This window comes from Telmatherina bonti, assembly GCF_933228915.1.
Source record: "Telmatherina bonti genome assembly, chromosome: 6".
Lineage (NCBI taxonomy): Eukaryota > Metazoa > Chordata > Actinopteri > Atheriniformes > Telmatherinidae > Telmatherina > Telmatherina bonti.
In genome coordinates, this window is record NC_136624.1 from 31,356,745 (window position 1) to 31,378,850 (window position 22,106).

Here is a 22,106-nt window from a genome sequence, read left to right on the forward strand (position 1 = left end):
TTAATGGGTTGTAGTCCGCAAAGTGCCAAAGTGTGCACCGGAGATCTCTTAAATAAGGACAACGTGATTGGAGCATAACGTTTATGCCTAGAGCAGCTGAAAGGATTTATAAAATCAACATAAGTTTTTTTTTTTAAGACTTGTTAATACTAAGTTACTTACTGAACATAAATGGACACACAAAAACGCACTTTATCAAGTTGGAACATTTTCTAAGTATGTCGGTAAACCGACTCTGATTTGTTTGTTCCACTCGTGTTTAAAAGAGACGTTCTCGCCGAATAAGCCGTCGGATCTGAGGGGGTTATCCGATTTAATCACGATTTAAATGCTGGGAAAACTCCGCCCACCCGGCATTCCGCCAGGTCACGCAGATTATAAATGGGGCGGCCCCAGTAACTCAAGTATCATGCACAATGGAGTTGTTACCTGTTCAGTCAGACCACTGTCCTCATCTCTGTCTACATGCGTGAGAGGGATGTTTAGTTTGCTTTAAAACCTCTATTTGACATAATTTAGATTGAACTAATGTTTATATGCATTTTAAAAGTCTTCTTTTGATTCGATCAGACAGGTTACTGAAATGGAAACGTTTTCAAAGGTGAACTTTATTAGCATTTAATTTTACCAACACAAATCTGTTTACTTGGGAGAGAGCCAACTAGCATTTAAAAATCATTAACTTGTGTATTCAGCATCAGACTGCTAAATGTAACCTTCTGGGCAAACCGTCCACACCCGTCACACAAACACAACTTTCCTTATTTTCAATAATAAAGACTTTAACAGGTCAGACAAGAAGTGTACGTGAACCAAAGAGAACCTTTTGCCTCATCTTAACTCTCTTGGTATACCATATGCCAGAACACATTTTAGTTACATATTGTTGTCCGATCCCCTGGATGAAAAGTTTTCCTCTACTTGCTGTTTTGTCCAGGAAACAAACCTTTCCCACTACCTGCTTAGACCAATCGTGAATTAATCTTCCTCAACCACACTTCTACCACCATTATGTCTGATGCCAAAATTCCTTGGTTAAAAAAAATAATTTTCATCTGTACTTTTAAACATTTGTGCAGTTGTAAGCCTGTCGAGCCCAGGGATGGAAAAACGGATGCTACACCAGTCCGACTGCATCGAGTTACCTTTAATGTAAAATTATGCATTACAAATATTTTGCCTCCTAATCAGGCACAAAGAAATGTTACAGTTTAACAGATTTAGCTCAACTTCATCCGTGACAGGAAATGCACTAATACAGAGTGAGAAAGTTCTAGCCCAAATATTGTGCACAAATCTTTTTTCGATGACAGTGACATGAAAATCTGAATGACACGTTACATATAACTTTCTACACACACATGGACAGCCCACACGAATGAAGGGCAATGTTGTTGTTTTAGGTTAGTTTTCAGAAGCTGGCAGCGAGTCTAGGACGAGGAAGTGGGAGGTCCTGTAGCTGAGCCCACTGTGTGGTGAAGCACAAGATGATCCCAGCCGACAGTCGTGAGGGTGTCTGAATCACCATGAAGCCAACACACACCTTTCACAAAGTCCTGATGTCGCCGATCTCTCAGGCTGCAGAGCAAAAACATTTAGTTTGTATTTTCTGTGGTCTAAGAGACTTGTTTGTGATTTTTAGCATGGAGACTTACATTTCTTGCAGGTCAGAGTTCAAAACAGCGAGGGAACAGTCGTCACTAATGGATGCAAGTAAGGAGGCACTAAGGTGGACAAAAGCAGTCATTATTTATTGAGAAGCCATTAAAGTCGATGTCCAGTTTTGACACTGACATGGTTAATTGATCACTTCTCACATGTAAGTCGCTTTGGAATAAATCATATGCTAAATGACTGTACAATAGAATAAAATAGAATAGACAAATAGAATACTTGCCTGTTTGTTGAGAAGGAAAGGCTATTAACTCTGCGACTGTGGACATCCATTACCCGCGGCGGCTCAGTGCCCCGGAAATCCTTCACAGTCACTCTGCCCAGCTCGTCACCTAAAACACAAGCATGTTAAAACATGTAATAAACTCCTCTGTCCATCAGTAAAACTGCTGGTGAGCCTTACCAAAAGCTATGGTGCTTCTGTGGTGAGGGTGCCATGCTACAGTAGTGGGAGAACAGCTGGGAGATTCAACATCTGAGACAAAAAAGAGAAAGCGGAAGAAGCATTGCATTACTCCCACTGTTGTTCTTATTCAGCCAGATCACTCCATTAAGACCTGATTTGATATGTTGGTCCATCTGAGCTAATGGTTTATTTTGGCCCTGAGATCTTTACGGCTGTCAACACTGCAGCGATATTCATTCAGCTAATTGTTCCACGTAAGGAAAACCGGTTGGAAATGGGTTGCTTACCTATTCTTGAGGCAGGTTTATTTGGCTTCCTCCTGTCCCACATCAACACACGACCATCCTGAAAGGTTGAAGATATCATTGGAAACAGGCTGAGTTTAGTTAAAGGAGTTTTACATTTCTGCCATTCTTTAGCAAATAAAAGGGCACAAAAAGGACTACTTTAACAATTCCAATCATCTCTATTACCTCGTTGTGCGTATCTGCCAAAACACTCTCTCCTCAAGCTGACGAGTTAACTCATTTACAAGTCTTTGAATAATCCTTTGAATAATCATTATTGAATTGCGTGATAAATATATTATCCAGGTTACTAAAATATTTGTGAAACAGCAATTTCACAATCCAGTCATAAGATATGATTTCAACCTCTGTAACTATAACCCAACAACAACCAACCCAGTTCCAGCATGCTTTGCTACTTTTGGCACAGATGAGCAGATCACTTCAATCAATTAACACACTAACACAAGGTTCCTTCTTGCAATACGCTATATTTTCTATGAAAAAAAACAGAGGAAAAAAATGGACTAACCACTTCATAAGACATCATTGAAATTCGGACATTTTAAGTCATATACGCTACTTTTTAAATGCGTGACCAATAATTAATTTGTGGCTACAAATAAACAAAGCCACATTCATTTGTTTTGTTCAAATAATGTGAAACTAATCAACAAGGGACACAACAAAAGTTTCTTTTTACTCTAATGGTTTGATTTGACCTTTAAATGTACTGTGCACAACTAGCTATGGAGAAGAATTCAGATTAAACATTGCCTAGATTCAACCTCAACCCATCAGAACAATGCAACCAATAACATACTTGACCACAGGAGATGAAGAGAGACTCGTCTGTAGGACTGCAAGCAACACAATTAACAGGCTGTGTGTGGACTGTAGGGAGAAAGAGGGGGAAAAAAAGGAGAGATTAGTAGGTTTTTTTTCCCCCCTTTACTTTTTCTTCCTGCTCTTGTAGCAGACAAACACCATTTCTCTCCCTCCCGTTCCCACTTTGCCCTGCTGCTTCTTTGTATTGTCCATCTATCCCGAGTCCCTTTCTCCATTTCCTTCCGAGTTTGACTCATGGATCTGGTCAGCTGGTCTTTCAATTCAGTTCAGATCTTTTTTTTCCCGAAGAACGGGCGAAGGGGAGCCAGCATGTCTGGACGCATGCTGCTGGATATGTGATGAAGGTCAAGTGTCTGTCACCTTTTTCTGTGGAGGATTTCTACACAATTGGATTTATGATAACTGGGTTTCTGCTGTTTGGTGTCTGCGGTTTTCTGGTATGTTGCAAATTTTGGAAGATCGAAGATGGACTTTGCTGAGCAACTAGCAGCACTCGAACTTATGCAGAGCTGGATCGTGAACTGAATGCCAGTCTGGCCCGAACTGGCAGGCTGGATGTAGTTCTGGAGCTCTTCCGTGGGTGGGAACCATCATGGAGAAGCTAACGCTCGGCTTGGAGGAAACTTGCCCCCGATTCAGCTGTTTCGGAGTCCGACGGAGACCATTAAGGAGTTAAGGCTGAGCCAAACGACGCTCAGCCTGACCCAAAACAAAGCTGTTGTCTGAATCTGGCTCCCTGCACCAGTCCCCCCACCCCCAGAAGAGTAGCTGTTAGCATTTACAAGTTGGAGATGTAACTTTCAATGTGTTTAGTGAAAAACAGAAGTGAATGAGTAGTTTACAAACTCAAAGGAGGCTTTCACTGCACATATATCTCTGAAAAAAGGTGTATAGTTGGACGGTTGAAGAAATCCAAGACAGCTGAATGAGCCCCTATAAGGTGCTTGATCGGAAAAACGCAAACAATTTTATTTATTGAGAAATAATGGCACTGTCTGTCTGATAGTTTTAAGATGTTCCCTTACCACTGAAGGTTGTGACAACTGTTTCCTGACTGAGATCCCACACTTTAATTCTGTATAAGAGAAAGAAAGTATTGTCATAAAATGTGCTTGAACAAACTGACAAAGCTAACATTTAAGGGTGAACTGATAAACAGCTTTTCTGCAGTGACACATGAGACTGTATACAATTTGGATCAGCTTGTGCTCTTCAAGGTAGGCATCACTGTGAATTAAATAAAGTTGTTAAGAATGATCATTTGATGCTATGATCATCTTATCTTTAGGATGACAACACTCCCATAGGTAAAAAGAAATATAAAGGAACCTAACCGGCAATCCATGCTGCCAGTGACTGCACTGCTTGCTCCCATTATGGGGCTCACTGTGGTGACAATATGGTCATGGTCATGTTTGGTAAAGCGGTTCACCAGAAGGCGCTCATCTTCTGCCAGTTCCCAGAACTCCAAAGCACCTGTACAGTCAAGTAAAACCAATTTTATTCAAAAAAAAGTACTTTGTTTCATTCTGTCTCAATAACACTATGGTATATATTACCTGAATCTGACCCAACAACAACTCCCTTTTCAGTCACCCATTTTACATCTGTGATGCCAGTCTCTGTCTGTACTCCAGCTTTGCAGAACCCTTCATTGGGGGCCTGCTTGGGGTCACTGTAGATCCATACAGATCCCTGCCAATTCCTGCCAGCGAGACTGGAGGCACCAAGGAGCAGGGTGCCATCTGGAAGGTGAACCAATGGTTTAAAAAAAAAACAAAAAAAAAAAACAACAAAACAAAACAAAACAAGTATTTGATACCAATTTAATGGCTAATTAAACTAAAAATGAAGAGACTATTCTTTTCAGCAAACAATGAAGTCACAAGGCAGCATGCATTTAAACAAATTATAAGAAACATTTCTGAAATATTTGCATATTAAACTGCAGAAGCTTGCCAGATTGATGAAAAGACAGCATAAATCCTCGACATATAAACGCTATGTAACAATTGACCAAACATGTCAAATTAGGAAACAATGTAAATCAAGTCAAACGAGCTAAAAGTAGAAACACCACGTGGTTATTCCAGTAACCTCCAGTTTGTTGCCAATTTCTTCGTACCTGCTCGGTATTGGGCGGCACAGAGATGTTTCTCCATGCATGCAGGAGCATTGGGAGGTATGTTCCACCGGTTTTCCTTGATCATGATGATGTCTACTGCAGTTTTCAGTAAAACAGCACACGTGAAATCGTTTCAGCAGCGTGGATTTTCAAATCAACTTTAGCCTAAGTTGTACTGTTGGCTAGCAAGCATCTGCGTAACACGCCTCCGTTTTCGTCTTTGGCTCACTTCGACAATAAAATAAACTATCGTATGATAAAATCCCAATGGTGTCTGTTTAATTTAAAACGTGTTATAGTTGTCAATTCATGAATGAATGAATTAAATAACGTAACACATGCAACACACTTCCTGCGCCAGTTATCTTATTCGTTGGTGTTTCTTCTTCGTGGGGGATTTTTTTTTTTAAGTAGCGCAGACATGATACAGACGTGCTACTGCCCTCCGGGGAGTCAAGGGAGAAAGGAAAAGTCTTTCCTACAGTGTAGGAAAAACGAACAAAAAGCCTCAGTCACACATAATTGAAAGAGATTTGAGAGATTTTTGAACGCATAGAGTCCTTGTTTCACTCATGGAGGACCAGACTTGTGCACCCCTGGTTTACAGGCAGCTCCTATAAGGTCTCTTAGAGTTTTTACTGTTTTCCTCCAGGTCTCTTGCCTGGTAGGGTTAATAGGGTGAGTATCCTTTAACCAGTACATTTATTATGCCCCTTTTGTAAGTGTCCAAACTAGAATTTGTCTCCAAAATATCTACAATACTGTGCCTCTACTCATTCCTGATTCAATTTATAGTTGTTACTTTGAAAGAGATCCTCCAATTCTGCCTCATGTGTTTTTATGTGGGTCACTGTCACAAAATAAAAATGTATTACTGCTGATGATGGATGATTTTCTTATGTTTCTCTTGACTACAAAGAACATATAGATTACAAAGGCTTCCACCTCAATGTCTGTGATAAATGAGCTGATAATTCATTCTTTCATTAATTTTTATACTGCCTAATCCAATTCCGAGTTGTGGGGAAACTGGAATTTTAGTAAACCCTAAACAGGTAAGCAGTCCATCACAGATGAGCTGATCAATAGTTGTTTTTTTTTTCATTTCTGTTAAAAGTTAAATGATTTTTAGAGTCTTTAGTAGTTAAAATGGTAAAATTGACAAGAACTATTAATTGGACTTGTAAGTAAAAATATAAGTACAAAATAACTTAATATCATTTATTTGAATTCAGTTTTTATGACAGACTTGAAGACCAGGATAAACATCTGTGTTAATACACATATAACACAGACATCTTAAAATATCAGTAAGTCATCCAGAAGAAGACTCCTGTACAAATATCTCCACAATTGTGATTAGTATTGTATAGTACTGAATTGTACTTTGGTTAGTCCGTAAATAATTACATTTTATAAAGAATGGAGACTGAACTTAAACATTAAATTTGAAGCGGTTTGAAAAGTGCTCACCCCTACATAACTTATTGTCCACAAGTATGCACTATAGAGTGGAGTAATATATCTTAAACAATGATATCCTAACTTCATTTGTACATACACTGAACTTGTGTATGAGGCTTTTTGCTTTTCCATACATCATGCTGCATTGCCTATGAATGTCTTTAACATTGACCATTTGTTATGTAAGAAAATATCCAACATGCAACCATATTCTACATGCTTGAATTGTTCTCAGACAACTTAATCTGGATATTTATATTTGGCATGTGCATGATTTAGTTAAACAAATCATAACTACACTCATACTACCACATTTAATGTGTTCTACTTACTATGCAGAACTTATAGAAAGGAGCTCTGGAATCCAGTTTTACTCCGACTGTGTAAGCCACATGATCAAATGCATGAATTATATGATTCACCAGTAAATTACCAACCATGCCACCAGTCAGAGCAGCCTTCACCTGGAAAGATCATCAATATATAAATGAAAGAGATTTAGGGATGAAATCAACCCTTGCCTGATATATCGCTAATTTCAAATAGGACAGAAACATGATTACTCAGTTTTACTCAAATAGTCTGATGAGGATACCAGCAAGCTAAATCCTTATAGGTTTGGACTCCCATCAATTGATACATAACAAAACGTAACGTTCTCAAAGGGCCTGTTCTTTGTAGAGTATTTTGACATGTAATGTACTGTACTTTGACATTGTATAGGCTACAACAATAATATAGGAGATTAAAGAGACTAGAATTAAATATTTTTGTTTTAAAATCATAAAAGTAGCTACCTGTGTTTATCAGCTCCTCAGCTATTTTCTGCTATCTGTGTTTATCAGCCTTTCTGCTTCACCATATGTGTTCCATGTATGCAAATACTTTCTTTTTTCAGCCATGTTCCAGCTATCTGTCTTCCCACCAGGTCTCAAAGATAATGAGGAGGTCACTGCTTTTAGGTGACAGCAGATACATCTGTGCTTTGCACGATGTCTTCTTGTATTTTATCAATATACTCATTTTTTCTAATTCACACAATAGGTTTATCATTTAAAGTGCTTTAAAAGTTTAGTCTGCACAATCCAGACAATGTAGCAATAAAACTGAACTGGACTCATAAATTAATATTAATAAAGTTACTTGTTGAAGCTGGTGTTTTATGAATGTAAAGGAGGTGTAGGTGAGATATATTGTTTTTCTTTAGCTAAAATGACTAAGCTTAATGGCGAAGTTTTGAAAAAAACAGGAAAGATACAGGAAGTCCACTGGACTCAGTGGGCCATCAGCCACGCTGAAACTGGAGCTATATTTATATTTTGTTGGATTAATGTGTCCCAAATAAGTCATTTGGTAACTAAAACATTTACCACGACACGTTAACAAGAAATAAATCATACACTTATGTTAAAACGGAGTAAATGATATAATAATAACGACGTCAAACCAATGTACACTTTTAATATGAAAGCACGCAAACGGAAGTGACATTTAAATTTTTGAAAACTTCACACTTCTGTCCCTCTGTCCATAATCGATAAGTGATTGGCTTTCTTGGTGGTTAGGAATTTGTGGGTATAAGTATCGTGCCCACTAAAGGTAAGCACATAACTGTGTCAGGTGGTCATACTGGATGGTTTCCCACCAAGTGCCGTGGATACCACGTAACGGCAGCTTTGTAACGTTAACCGTTAGTGATGCCTTTTGTCTTAACTATGTCATATTAACGGACAGACGTTGATTGCAGCTAACGGTAGCTGTTCCGAGATCTATACCTGTCCACGCTGAGTGACAGCGGGTGGACAGCTGCTGCTGTGCATGCTAGCTCGCTGCTGATGTGGGCACCCTGGACTGCAGCCAGCTGCTACGTGACATTTGGGAGAGCTGCTAGTGTCACATCTCCAGACATCATTGGTCAGCCGTCGATAAAAAATGTCATTTTAAGTGAAAGCAGCAAGCTGGTGTGGCTTTTTTCGCCCCAATTTTATTTTCCCTTTTTTCCCTTTAATTTTTTTTATCTTCGGTGAAAGTGGGGTTGCCTGTTAAAACAAACAAACAAACAAAAACTAATTTTTTTTTGTCCTATCCGTATCAGAATGTAAAATCAATGTCCAGCAGCAGCGCTGCGAGTTCATATGAGGTGACGCATGTCTTTTCCAGTGATGGCACGTGAGGGTGTATTTTCCTTCTGGATAAGCTCCTTGTGCACACAATACATTAACTTATTTATTTTTTACACAATAACGATGAGAAAGAATACACGGGTTTTGATAATCAATTCAGGCTCATTCTCTTTGGCTGCAAAGCCTAAATGGGATTTGTGACATCTGTGTTTGACTACTTTTTAACGTCAAAATTGGCTACTGTAGTAATAATAAAATCTACTTTACTCTTTTTTTTGTTTCTGCTTACAACAAATTCAAATCCCATCTCCTTGAGATACAAACTATGTCTTCAAACTCCCTTTTAAAAAATAGAAATGCTCTCGAAGATCTAACTTTGTACATAAAGCACATTTATTTTTCAGGCAAATGAGACTTTGTTCAAGTTACAGGTGGCATTCTCTGCCTGAAAAACATCCTTTTAAAAATTTTAGCCTGGACAACATTTAATTTAGAAAGAAGATGTAGTCATACTCAGGGCCGGATTAAAAGTGCACAGGCCCCTGGGCCCAGAGTGTTACAGGGGCCCCATTCTGCACCATAACATTGTAAAAATTGTGAATAATACACTGTGAAACGACATTTCTAACATCTCTCAGGCAGCGGTACCAGTAGCAATACACCAGACACTGTGGTGTATCTATCTGGCTTTGATATACATTTCGTTTCATGTCCAAACTGCTGGTGTATGCCCTACATGGGCCCCCAATGGGTGTGGGCCCCTGGGCCTGTTCCCATAATGCCTATTGGATAATCCGGCCCTAGTGATACTCCTTATTAATGCCCTCACCTGAGATTAAATCTATCCTGACATTTTACATATTTGGGTGTTTGGCTAGACAGCAAACTGTAATACAAAGTTAAAATTGAACAGATTAAAAAAGAACAAAACAACAAAATAAACCTGCCCATGTCTCGGCTAAGTTTGCATTCTAGTGCTGTCTCTAAATGTTATGATGTAGTTTTTAGTGATGGCTGTTTTTGACTGAATTATTTTCATTCCTGTGTCTCAAGTCTGAAAATGTCAATGAACCCTTTAGAAACTTTCATTTTCCTATTCTTCTATTTCAGTGCTTTGTTGTTGCTGTAACAACAGTTCCTTGTGAATTTCTGGAAAGCTTGATGGAAATGCCTTGCATGTTTTTTTTTCATATATATTTATTTATACATATATATTTATTTATACATATATATATATATATGGATTTACTCATGTCTTCATCTTGGGAAAGAAACACAAAAAGATGTACAACCTCTCTTGAATGTGTGCATCTCCTTTTTTTTATGGATTGTCTGTCACACTTGTCAACTTGCACCTCATACATTTCCATTAAAATAGTCTAGAATTTCACTGAAAAAAAATGTTTAATTAGTAGGGCTGTGACAATATGATTTTGTTCCAATTCGATTCCGATTTTTTGAGTGCCGATTCGATTTAAATTGCGATTCTCGTGATTCTTGGATATTGCTGATTTTTGTCGACTAAAAAAAAAAAGAAAATGTACAAAGCTTTTTTTGCTAGTCATTTTTCTTAATTGCAATTAGGAAAATGCAATACAGCAGCCAGACCATCATTCTGCCGCTATGATGCCCAAGAAGACAAGCAAAAAGATCAATAAAAACATTAAAAATGACAAAATTTTAAACTTGTTTTAATTTTTAAAAAAATTTTGATTTTTTTTTTTAACAAAAATTTTATTTTAAACTTGTGAAACAGAAATTTCCAATATTTGATTTTTTTTTTCCGATTTCCCACCCCTATTAATTAGTATAAAATCTATTCTCTTTTAAATATTTTAAGATCATCACAACAGATGATGTGAAAACTTTCCCCTCTTACATCATTTCTTTGTTTAAGACAGTTTTTCGCCATTCCGGTCCTCAGGCCCCCTGACCTGCATGTTTTATAGGAAACCCCACTTTAACACACCTGAATGAAATAAAGACTTGTTAATAGGCTGCAAAGAACTTGATGAGGAAGTTCAACAATCTGACTTAGGTCTTTGGAGGAGGATCATGTCTAAAACATGCAGGGCAGGGGGGCCTGAGGACAGGAATGGAGAAACACTGGTTTAAGAGGAGATGATATGAAGAAAGTGAAAGCTTCTTGAAACTTAAGACAGATTTTTATGTGTGATCCATTGAACATTGTCTAAAAGTTATAAGAAAAGGAACTTATGGATAACTGTGAGATTATTCACTTGATGTTCATCCACTGACTGTGAGAAGCCGTGACACAACATTTATGCTACAACTCGTGTCATTCAGTATAATTTGAATTTAATGGTAACTTTACTGGCAAGCGTCTGCTGGTGAGTCCGTTGGGTTAAAGAGATTACGCTCCCACAGTTTTAGTTTACACACTACACACAAAATGCAACTGAGTGTCGTTTCTTTGTGTGAAGTATGTTTCTCTCCTTATCGTTTCTTTTTTTTGCACTTAATTGGAGTTTTTCTTCTCAGGGGGTTTCGTCATGGCTTTGAAAAGGAGACGGGCAACATCCCCCTCTAGCAGTGTGAGTGGAGGAGATTTTGACCATAGCCAGACTTCGTTAATGTCTTCACTTGGGAGAAAAAGGAGAAGGACCTCAAACATTCCTACTGTGGATCCTGTAATTTTACAAATTTCAGTTGTTTCGTGAGCTGTGAAAACTGTTCTACCAGATGGACTGAAGTGCTTGACATGTGGAGGGGTGTGCAGAGATTTTAGTGTTTGGTCCTTACTTTGCAGATTGCAGTCTGTCATGAGCTGTACAACACAATCCGAGACTACAAGGATGACCAGGGGAGGATGTTGTGTGAGCTGTTCATCAGAGCTCCCAAACGAAGGTGAGGACAGGGATGAGTGAGGATTAGACTTGTACATTTAAGTACACCCTGCAGATTCTGTATTATCAGTTTGAATAAAATAGATTCAGGATGTGCAAGTCCCCCTTTTTGTTTCAGGAATCAACCAGACTATTACCACGTGGTGTCGCAGCCAATTGACATGATGAAGATCCAGCAGAAATTAAAGATGGAGGAGTATGATGATATTGAGCAACTAACCAGTGACTTTCAGCTTTTATTTAACAATGCAAAAACTTATTATAAGGTAACCATAAATCCAAAAATGTGGAAAAATGTATCTCTATCTTTGCACAGGAAGTACAAGGTCCAGGCTAGAACTATCAAATAAATGTGTCTTGTTTGCTTATAGTCAGACAGTCCTGAATACAGGGCAGCCTGTAAGCTGTGGGACCTTTACCTACGAACTAAAAATGAGTTTGTTCAACGAGGGGGATATGATGAGGATGATGAAGAAGGATATGATGCACAAGATAACCCCGGAGGCTCCACTGAAGATGAGGTGACAGTTCTGGATTTGTTTGACCTAAACTAGTTTTAGATGATTATTAATACAAAATATCTTTTGATTAATAACAGTGATTTTAGAACTTAAACACAGATTTCCTTTATAGTAAATGTAGGTTTGTGTTCCAGAAATCTGCCATATGAATACATCTGTGTAAAGTGATTACATTTTGTATCAGAGCTGTCTTAATGGCCTAAGGTTGAGCAGATGACTTAAGTGTTTGTTATTTTGATATAGTTTACACAGCAAGAGGGCTCATGGTTCAAATCGCATTGTACATTACTGGGCCTTTTTGGTAACTCTGGCTTCCTCCTATGATTAAAATAAAAAAAACATTTTAGGTTAGTTGATAAATCTAAATTCACCTATAAGTGGGTGTTTGTCTCTTTGTTGGCCTGTGACAGACTATCATCCTGTCTATCAACCGGGACTATCAACCATAACGTCTTGCTTGGTAGTAATTGGGATAGGCTCCACTATCCACTATATACAGACAATACTGTGTCACTGATTATGCATTGTGTACCTGTACACCTGTATGTTCACTATCCAATAATATGCCTATTTGTAAATATTAGAGTGCTCCTACCTGTTTGAAGGAAATCCTTGAGCAGCTCCTTGATGCTGTTGTGTCCTATACTGAGCCATCTGGTCGTCTCGTCAGCGAGCTGTTCCAGAAGCTTCCCTCCAAAATGGTATGATCATCTTCAGTATGACTTGAGATTAAACATAAAATGAGTTGCTTTGCTTTGATTTGCAGTTTATCTTCCTCATTTAGCAATATCCAGATTATTATGCCGTCATTAAGGAACCAATAGATCTAAAAATCATCACACAAAAAATCCAGGTATGTAGTTACAATTTCATTCTGAACCTCGGAGGTTGTTTAACATTTGTTTAATTATGACACAAAAAGTTGTTTGTTCTAGTTGGGCCACTACAGGAGTGTCATTGCCATGGCTAAAGATGTAGACTTGCTGGTGAAGAATGCAAAAACATACAATGAGCCTGGATCACAGGTTTTCAAGGTCAGTGTGTTGCTGAGAATACGATACTTAATGTAACATGTAATCACCAGTGTGTGACTGACTTTCCCTTCTACTCATCTGTTTCAGGATGCTAACACCATTAAAAAGATTTTTGCACAAAAGAAATCTGAGATTGAACATGGAGAACCAATCAAATCCAGTATACGTATCAGGTACTGAAGTGTCAGCTCTTCATGGAGGGGGGAAATGAACTGGGAAATTATGTAAACTGTTAATTTTTACCTCTTGTGTTCTTCCACTTTCCTAAGGAATAAAAGGTCTGCCCAAGGAGATCGCCTCTCAGCAATCACTATGGCCCTTCAATATGAAAGTGACGAAGAGGGCATACTCTCTGGTACTATCTCACCTCTTCCTCAAACAGATAGATGTTGCAACATTGATGTTCTGTTCATGTGATGCAAATGTTGTAACTTAAGTGTGTTTTTCTCAGGGTCTGTCCACTATGATGAGGGGGAATCCGAGGCAGAGAGTATGACGTCCAACATAGACATGAGCAACCCCATCTTCCAGCTCTATGAAGCCGTGCGAGGTGCCAGGAACAGTCAGGGCCAGCTGATTTCTGAGCCGTTCCTGCAGCTGCCCTCCAGGAAGGACTATCCTGACTACTACCACCAGATTAGCCAACCCATCTGCCTGCATCAGATCAAGTATGGCAGAAGTGATACAGATATATCTGTCATTAGTGTGAAAAAATGTTACTTATAATTTTCTTACATAATCATTACAGTTTGAAATAACAACAGTTTTACCACATTTTTTTTATTTTCTCCAAACTTTTTTGTTGTCATAAATTTCTATTTGTGGGACTAATTTTATGTTATTTTCTGTCAACTAAAAGAAGTGACATGAAAAGCTGTGGAAACAGAAAACAGGAAACAGATAATGGTTTCAGTAGAAAACTAAGCAAGCTTTACCTCTGAGAATTTGTTCAGTAAATGCTTTATATTTATTCTAGTAAAAACTGTGCGCATTCATCGCTTTATACAACTTTCCTCAGCCAAATTTTGTTTATAAAATGCAACAAACTACCTGAATGAAAAGTCATTCTGCTTAATTATGTTGTTTCCTTTTTTTTTTTTTTTTTTAAATTCCGTTTTGCTTTATTTTCCTTCACTAAAAGTTCTTGTTCTTGTCTTTGGAAAAAAAATATGCCTTCACACACACTCACTGTACAGTGCAGTATTTCTGTGTGAGAGCCCGTAATTGCCCACAGGAACAAAATGAAGAACAATGAGTATGAGAGTGTGGAGCACATTGATTCCGATCTGACGCTGATGTTTGAGAATGCCAAACGCTATAATGTTCCACACTCCCCCATCTACAAGCGTGCACTGAAACTTCAACACATCCAGCAGGTCAGTTGAAATGTTTTCATGTTGTGTTCATGCTGCTGTGTTGGTTTTTGTGGGACACCTGCTGAGAAGTTTTCAATAGATTTCTCAGTGTTTTAAACTAGAACTCTCGTGACTAAATGGAAATATTACCTGTAACCTGTCTAGATTAAGAGAAAGGAGCTTTTACAAAGAGACGATGATGATGGCGACAGCATGCTCTCCTCTGCTACGTCCGACACCAGTAGCACAAAAAGAAAAAGGTGAGTTTGCCATAGACTTGTTTTACTTTATGGAGTTGGTTGTGTTTTGTTCTTGGAATAAGACCTTTTTGTGTGACTTTTTTCTTTGTTTGCATCTGGTGTCAAGCCACAAGAAGAATACGAAGAAAAATCGAATGAAAGCTCTTTTAGCTGCTGTGGTTGAGGCCCGAGAAGCATCCACAGGTCGGAGGTTGTGTGACCTTTTCATGGTGAAGCCGTCGAAAAAAGACTACCCAAATTACTACAAGGTTATTCTGGAGCCGATGGACCTCAGGACCATTGAGCACAACATCCGCTCAGACAAGTACATGACTGAAGACTCAATGGTGGAAGATATGAAGCTGATGTTTCGCAATGCTCGACACTACAATGAGGAAGGCTCCCAGGTGATGCTCGGTTTTGCATATTTGGTTATGTTTTTCTCTGACACACTAACTTAACTGCAAGGCTAAAAAGATTGTAGTCTTAATGCCAGAAAAGTTATAGTTAAATATAAGAGAAACCTATCTTTAAAGAAAAAAATGACAAAAAGGGAGATTGTTTGATTAGTTTCTTGATGTTTCTGTAGGTGTATAATGACGCAGACATCCTTGAGAAGATCATGAATGACAGACGCAGGGATCTCGGGCCAGCAACCGATGATGACGATATAATGTCACCAAAGTTAAAAATAAGTATGTATCACTCCTTCACTTGATGTACTTATTTACTGTCATCTAAGTGGCTATGTCAATATTTTATCAACAATGACATGTTTTATTTTATTTAGGAAAGAACAGCATAACTTTAAAGAAGTCTAAGTACTTAACACCTTTACAGCAGAAACTTAATGAGCTTTATGAAGCTGTGAAGAACTACACGGATAAGCGAGGCCGTCGCCTCAGCACAATCTTCCTACGACTTCCATCTCGTGCTGAGCTGCCTGATTATTATCTTGCGATCAAGAAACCTGTGGACATGGAAAAGATCAAGAGCCACATGCTGGCTAATAAGTACCAGGATGTGGATGCGCTGGTGGAGGACTTGGTGCTGATGTTCAACAATGCCTGCACCTATAATGAGCCAGAGTCTCTGATCTACCGGGATGCTCTGTTGTTACACCGGGTCCTGCTAGAAACAAGGCGTGACCTGGAGGGAGGAGATGACGCCCACGTGCCGGACGTGCCCCGCCTCATCCAGGATCTTATCCGCAGTCTCTTTGTTTCTGTGCTCGGTCACCAAGACGATGAAGGACGCTGCTACAGTGATTCGCTCGCTGAGATCCCAGCGGTCGATCCTGCAAACCAAGAGAAGCCTCCGCTCAATTTTGAGATTGTGAGGAAGAATGTAGAACGGGGACGCTACAAAAGGTTGGATGTCTTTCAGGATCACATGTTTGAAGTTCTAGAGAAGGCCAGACGGTTGAATAGGTGAGGTCTAAAAGCCAATCCTTCACTACTGTATTTAAAGAAATCCAAAATTCATGTTAGTCCATACATTTCTTACAGGACAGACTCGGAGATCTTTGAAGATGCGGTGGAGCTGCAGCAGTTTTTCATCCGGATCAGAGATGAGCTGTGTAAGAATGGAGAGATACTGATGTCCCCTGCCCTCAGCTATACCTCCAAACATTTGCATAGCGATGTGGAAAAGGAGAAGAAGGAAAAGCTTCCCAAAGAGTTTGAGGAGGACAAAATCAAGCGAGAGGAGGAGAAAAGGGGTATTTTCTGAAGTAGCTATTAATACTAATGTTGCATTGCACGTGAAAGCCTGGTTCGATTGAAAATGTTTTGACTTCTTAGAGGCTGAGAGGCGGGAAGATCCCGCTGGTGGATCATGGCAGGTTCAGCGTACATACAGTCAGGACTGCAGCTTCAAGGACAGCATGTACCACGTGGGAGACTACGTGTATGTGGAACCTGCAGAGCCCAATCTCCAGCCACATATAATTTACATTGAGCGCCTTTGGCAGGATGGCACTGGTCAGTCCTTTACTTGGATCATAATATAAAAAATGAAAATATTTTGCACACTGTTCCAGAGATTGATTCCTAAACTTGTTGTACACATATGTTTTATGATTGAGAGTAAATCTAATTGTGTAATTTTTCCGTCTTTAATGCACTTAGGGGAGCAGTGGCTGTATGGCTGCTGGTTCTACAGGCCAAATGAAACTTTTCATTTGGCTACAAGAAAGTTTTTGGAGAAGGAAGTTTTTAAGAGTGATTATTACAACAAAGCTCCTGTCAGCAAGATTCTGGGCAAATGTGTGGTTATGTTTGTAAAGGTACAAGATTGCTGTTTGCATTTCTACTGTTACTTGAATTTGTTGCAGAGAATCGCTTCTTTGACTGTTTGACTAAATTTGTTTGGGATTCAAGGAGTACTTCAAGCTTTACCCCGAGGGATTCAGGGCAGAAGATGTCTATGTGTGTGAATCTCGCTACTCTGCCAAGTCTAAGTCCTTCAAGAAGATAAAGATGTGGACTATGCCCCTGAGTTCGGTTCGGTTTGTTCCCAGAGAGGTACCTCTACCTGTAGTCCGTGTGGCTTCCATGTTTGCCACCAAACAAGAGGAGAAACCACCAGAAATTGTAGATGACAGCAAAATGACAGACGGTGTTCTAGACAAGGTAAATAGCCTCTGGTTTTCCTGTGAAAAAATGGAGCATGCAAACCTAACTTATACTTATGGAAATCGTTTGTTTCTACAGGAGAGGGAAGACGTCCCTTTTGATATGACCAATGGGGAGCCAGGGTGTCAGTACTATGATCAGCTCTGTTACAACAACATGTGGCTCAAAGTGGGAGACTGTGTTTACATTGCTTCTCATGGCCTGGTGCGCCACCGAGTTGGCAGGTAGAGTATATACACTATACTGCATATTTAAATTGTAGTGCTCTTTGAGTTATTTCTTCATGTCCTTTTAAGAATTTAAAAAAGTTCATATATTTGATTGTTGTGGCCTATGAAGTTCACCACCCTTTTTCCTCAGAACCATTCTACATGTATAACATGTTGCATCAGCTGCCATCACACAACTTTCCTTGTTTGTTTTTTTTTTCCAATAGAGGTAATGATTGCATAGAGGCAATTGGATTTTTGTGAGGTATTGATTTTTATTGGCTTATTGATTTCTATTTTTAACAGAATTGAGAAAATGTGGATGCGAGATGGTGCAGGCTATTTCTTTGGTCCCATCTTTATCCACCCTGAAGAGACAGAGCATGAACCCACTAAGATGTTCTACAAAAAGGAAGTGTTTCTTAGCAACCTGGAGGAGACCTGTCCCATGACTTGCATCATAGGTACCCTAAAAAGTGCAATGAGTTGAACTAAATGCCCTTTTTCTCTTTTCTTTCTTTTTTAAAATTTTTTACTAAAAATGCTATGAGGTATCTACCTCATAGCATTTTTAGTAATAAGAATTTAATTTAGTAATAAATTAACAATTTAGTAATAAATTAACATTTAAAATAATTGAATACATAAACTAAAATAATCCTTGTTTCACAGGAAAGTGTGTGGTGGCGTCCTTCAAAGAATACTTATCATGTCGACCCACAGAAGTGCCGGAAGCAGATGTTCTTCTCTGTGAGAGTCGTTATATTGAGAGTGAAAAGCAGATGAAGAAGTTCAAGGGTCTTAAGCGTTTTTCACTTGCTGGGAAGGTAGTGGAGGATGAAATCTACTATTTTAGGTAAACAACCTGTTGTGGAAATATATGTTTGTAGATAAAAGGATTAGCCAGAAACTGTTTTTTCTAGCATATCCTAAACTTTTAAACTGTGAAATGTAATGGCCTAAACTCTTTCACAGAACGACTCAATTCAGTAAGAGACAGTTAACCCAGATTAGCTAGGTGTAATTCTTGTTCAAATATAAGTTATGTTTTTTTTTTTTCCAATTTGGAGACATATATAAAATAAAATATGTATGGTCTATGATCCAGTTCTTCCAAAATAAATTCCTTTTATCATCATTGTTTTATAAAGGAAGCTCATAGTCCCCCAGAAAGAACCTTCACCTCTGCTAGACAGAAAAATTGAGGAACTGGAGGCCAAATTTGCTGATATGACCGATGAAGAGCTGGAGGATCTTGGTGATGATGGTGACATGGGGGACCAGTCTCTTCCACAGATGCAGTCTTCCTTGTCTAGTGATATGGATATCATGCCTTACACCCCTCCACAGGTCAGGGGCATAAAATGAAAATAATTATTAAGTAGGTAATTAATTGCTGATGCCGTTATAGCCTTTTCACCTGTATTTCTCTCGTGTTTGGTTACAGTCCACTCCTAAGTCCATAAAGGGGCTCTCAAAGAAGGAAGGCTCAAAGCGAAAGATCAACATGAGCGGTTACATCCTGTTCAGCAGTGAGATGCGAGCAGTCATCAAAGCCCAGCACCCAGACTTCTCCTTTGGGGAGTTGAGTCGTCTTGTTGGCACTGAGTGGAGAAACCTGGAAAGTTCCAGGAAAGCCGAGTATGAAGGTGACAACTCTTATTCTATTCCATAACACACAGAATAGAATAGTCTTTTATTTGTTCCTCAAAGGAGGAAAATTGTACTGCTGCAGGCATAGACCAGATAAATAAATGTAATCATGGCTAAAGATCTTATACAGATGGAGGTCGTGCACAAACCTGACAATTTTCTTTGACTGTGTTGCAGAACGAGCAGCTAAAGTGGCTGAGCAACAGGAACGTGAGAGGGTCCATCATCAGACGTCCCCTAGAGCAGGTACCCCTGTAGGGGCACTGATGGGGGTGGTGCCTCCCCCAACCCCCATGGGGATGCTAAATCTCAGCATGACGCCTGTGTCAGGTAACCCCTCATAGATGCAGATGGATCCCCAGTGTACACTAGAGGGCTGGAATAAGAAGCTCAACTGCTAGGATTATTCACTTTTGAGTTTCACATTGCACCCGTATCATCTTATTTGCAGTGATGCAGTCTTATAATTCCATTTCCTTTTGCTTGCAGTATGATATATCCATAAACTCAAATCATAAATGGTGTATAACATCTGTGGTGTCTTAACCTTCACTTTGTGATAAAATGCACATGGTCAACATTGTTGCAGTTTACCATGTTGGATGTCATGCATGTAACAACAGAGCATGAAAGGTTGATTAACACCATTTGAATATTATTACTAAAAAGATAGTTATTGCTTAATTGTAGTGCATGTGTGCTAGTTAGTTTTTATAGAGAAGTTCCTATTTTTTTTTATTACAATACTTCATTAAATTTTAATTGAGTTATAGTATAATTTGCATATTAACACATTCATGCATGACAGATACTAAGTGCATGTTTTACTGATGCATGTTGTTGTTTTGTGTTGCTACTGTTCCTTCTTAAGAAGGTATGATGGGTGCATATAGGTCAGCTATGATGCCCCTGCAGGGCCATGTTGAACGCATGATTAGTATGACGGGCATACCACCACATCACATGGGGGTGCCTGTCTTTACCCAACATCTCCTGCCTGTCATGCCCGGGTTCCATGGAATGACATCTTTTGGTAAGAGTGCTGTCATAGCCACCCCACCTGCCACGCAGTTGCTTCCTGTCAAACCAATCTGACTTGCTGGAGGGGCTACCTGTATCACTAGGCTGAGATCCCTTATGTTGATGAATTAGTCAGTTGAAAATGCATAGTCTGAACTGGGTCTTGGATATTTGTTTAGCTTTATCATCAGTAAGTTTGACAATAGAAAAAAGAAAAAAACAAAAAAACATTTTAACAATCTTTACTGTATGATAAATTGACAAAAGGACATTAATGATTGGCTAATCAAGTTCTATTGGGACATTTTAGAGTATAATTTAAGAAATAAGCTAATCAAAATGGTCAGCTCCAGTTTCTGATAATACCTTGGTGTTAAATATCTTTGCAGGTGTTAATGGCATGGGAGGTGGACCCGCAGGAAACGTTCATGGATCTCAGGTATCCTGAGCGGAAATGGTCAATATAAACCATGTTAAATATTAAATGTTTGAAATGTGAATAAGCACAGAGTCAGATATGTCTTTGGAAATGGACGAGATTGTTTGTTTGTAAACATTGTAAAATAGGTTTGGTTCATTTCTTTCGTTTTTTTTTTTCTTTCTAGATGGGTTTGATGGGCCCAGGACAACAAGCTCCACCACCGTACCCAGGACAAGGCCAGATGGGACAACCTGCACTTCAACAGCCCTCCACACCAGTGTTTGTGTCTCCACCAGCCAAATCTCAGCGTCTTCTTCACTCTGAGGCATACCTTAGATACATTGAGGGCCTCACTGCAGAATCTTCCACTGTCAGCAAGTGGGACCAAGCCCTCACAGGTGAATTTTTTTCAGTTTATTGCTCAGTGGTAAAATTATTTTTAAAAAATGTTGATGATACAAGCAACCGTACAGTATCATTACATTAAATACTCATAGATCAATATAAATATGTATAGTGGCTTACAGATTGTGTTGTTTTATTTGTTGACTTTAAGGCTAAATACATTTTTTCTCAACAATAAAACGATATGTGGTATATAATTTTTGCTGTTTCAGTTCAGAAACAAGACGTGCGCCTGACTAAAGAGCAAGAGAGTAAACTGCCATCTCATTGGTTGAAGAGTAAGGGGGCCCACAAGACCATGGCAGATGCACTTTGGCGACTGCGTGACCTGATGCTGCGAGACACCCTTAACATCCGTCAGATGCATAATCTGTAGCGTGCTCATATCAAGAGCCTCTGTTCCCAAACCTGTGTGACAGGATGAGGTTTAAGCTCATTAAATATTCATTTTGTGTTGTGATTTAAAAATGAAGTTTGTATACATAAGGTGCTTTCTGTGTTCATGCTGTTTTTTGTTTTACATTTCAAATATCAACTTCCAAGTGCATTATTGTTAGGCTGTCTGTCTGTGATGAAGGCCTTCATGTTTTCACAATTAAAAAAAGTGAAGAATTTAATTTGTTTGTATTTATTTACCAACGTTTAGTTTAAAGAAGGATAACGTACTAGCTGCAAGGCAGCTTATATAACTTTAATAAGCATTACACGACTAATAATCTAAGGTTAGATTAGTAATTAAAGTAGCTATTAGAATAAAATAGTCTTGTGTTGTTGCCATAGTAGCACTTTCGGGCAAGCAAGGGGCGTGTTTCCAGCTT

At 38.9% G+C, this 22,106-nt stretch overlaps 2 protein-coding genes across 5 annotated transcripts; one reads left to right on the plus strand and one right to left on the minus strand.

Moving 5' to 3' along the window:
• Window positions 1-1,211: 1,211 nt before the first annotated feature.
• wdr77 (WD repeat domain 77) lies at window positions 1,212-5,705 on the minus strand. Its single transcript, XM_079241860.1, has 10 exons — window positions 5,342-5,705; window positions 4,776-4,961; window positions 4,551-4,692; window positions 4,242-4,291; window positions 3,191-3,261; window positions 2,368-2,425; window positions 2,078-2,149; window positions 1,898-2,006; window positions 1,656-1,724; window positions 1,212-1,578 (listed from the first exon to the last, which is right to left on the minus strand). Exons 1-10 carry the CDS (start codon window positions 5,424-5,426, stop codon window positions 1,431-1,433), a joined length of 990 nt encoding a protein of 329 aa, XP_079097986.1. The 5' UTR covers window positions 5,427-5,705; the 3' UTR covers window positions 1,212-1,430.
• On the plus strand, window positions 5,336-21,809 carry LOC306756918 (protein polybromo-1-like). 4 transcript variants are annotated; one of them, XM_079241859.1, is made up of 29 exons: window positions 5,336-5,398; window positions 11,431-11,483; window positions 11,699-11,796; window positions 11,914-12,061; window positions 12,167-12,316; window positions 12,901-13,017; window positions 13,101-13,169; window positions 13,252-13,350; window positions 13,438-13,523; window positions 13,620-13,705; window positions 13,802-14,018; window positions 14,585-14,726; window positions 14,871-14,965; window positions 15,072-15,351; window positions 15,534-15,639; window positions 15,735-16,374; window positions 16,453-16,664; window positions 16,747-16,926; window positions 17,074-17,231; window positions 17,326-17,577; window positions 17,659-17,804; window positions 18,096-18,253; window positions 18,462-18,645; window positions 18,941-19,139; window positions 19,237-19,438; window positions 19,620-19,772; window positions 20,852-20,901; window positions 21,068-21,281; window positions 21,501-21,809. In XM_079241859.1, exons 1-29 carry the CDS (start codon window positions 5,377-5,379, stop codon window positions 21,662-21,664), a joined length of 4,680 nt encoding a protein of 1,559 aa, XP_079097985.1. In that variant the 5' UTR covers window positions 5,336-5,376; the 3' UTR covers window positions 21,665-21,809. The 4 variants fall into 4 exon arrangements, with proteins under 4 accessions (XP_079097985.1, XP_079097984.1, XP_079097982.1 ...); XM_079241858.1 differs by lacking the exons at window positions 5,336-5,398; window positions 11,431-11,483; window positions 11,699-11,796; ... (5 more) ...; window positions 13,438-13,523; window positions 13,620-13,705 and having other exon boundaries at window positions 13,940-14,018; window positions 14,547-14,726; XM_079241856.1 differs by lacking the exons at window positions 5,336-5,398; window positions 11,431-11,483; window positions 11,699-11,796; ... (5 more) ...; window positions 13,438-13,523; window positions 13,620-13,705 and having other exon boundaries at window positions 13,940-14,018; window positions 14,547-14,726; window positions 17,326-17,804.
• The last annotated feature ends 297 nt before the right edge of the window (window positions 21,810-22,106 follow it).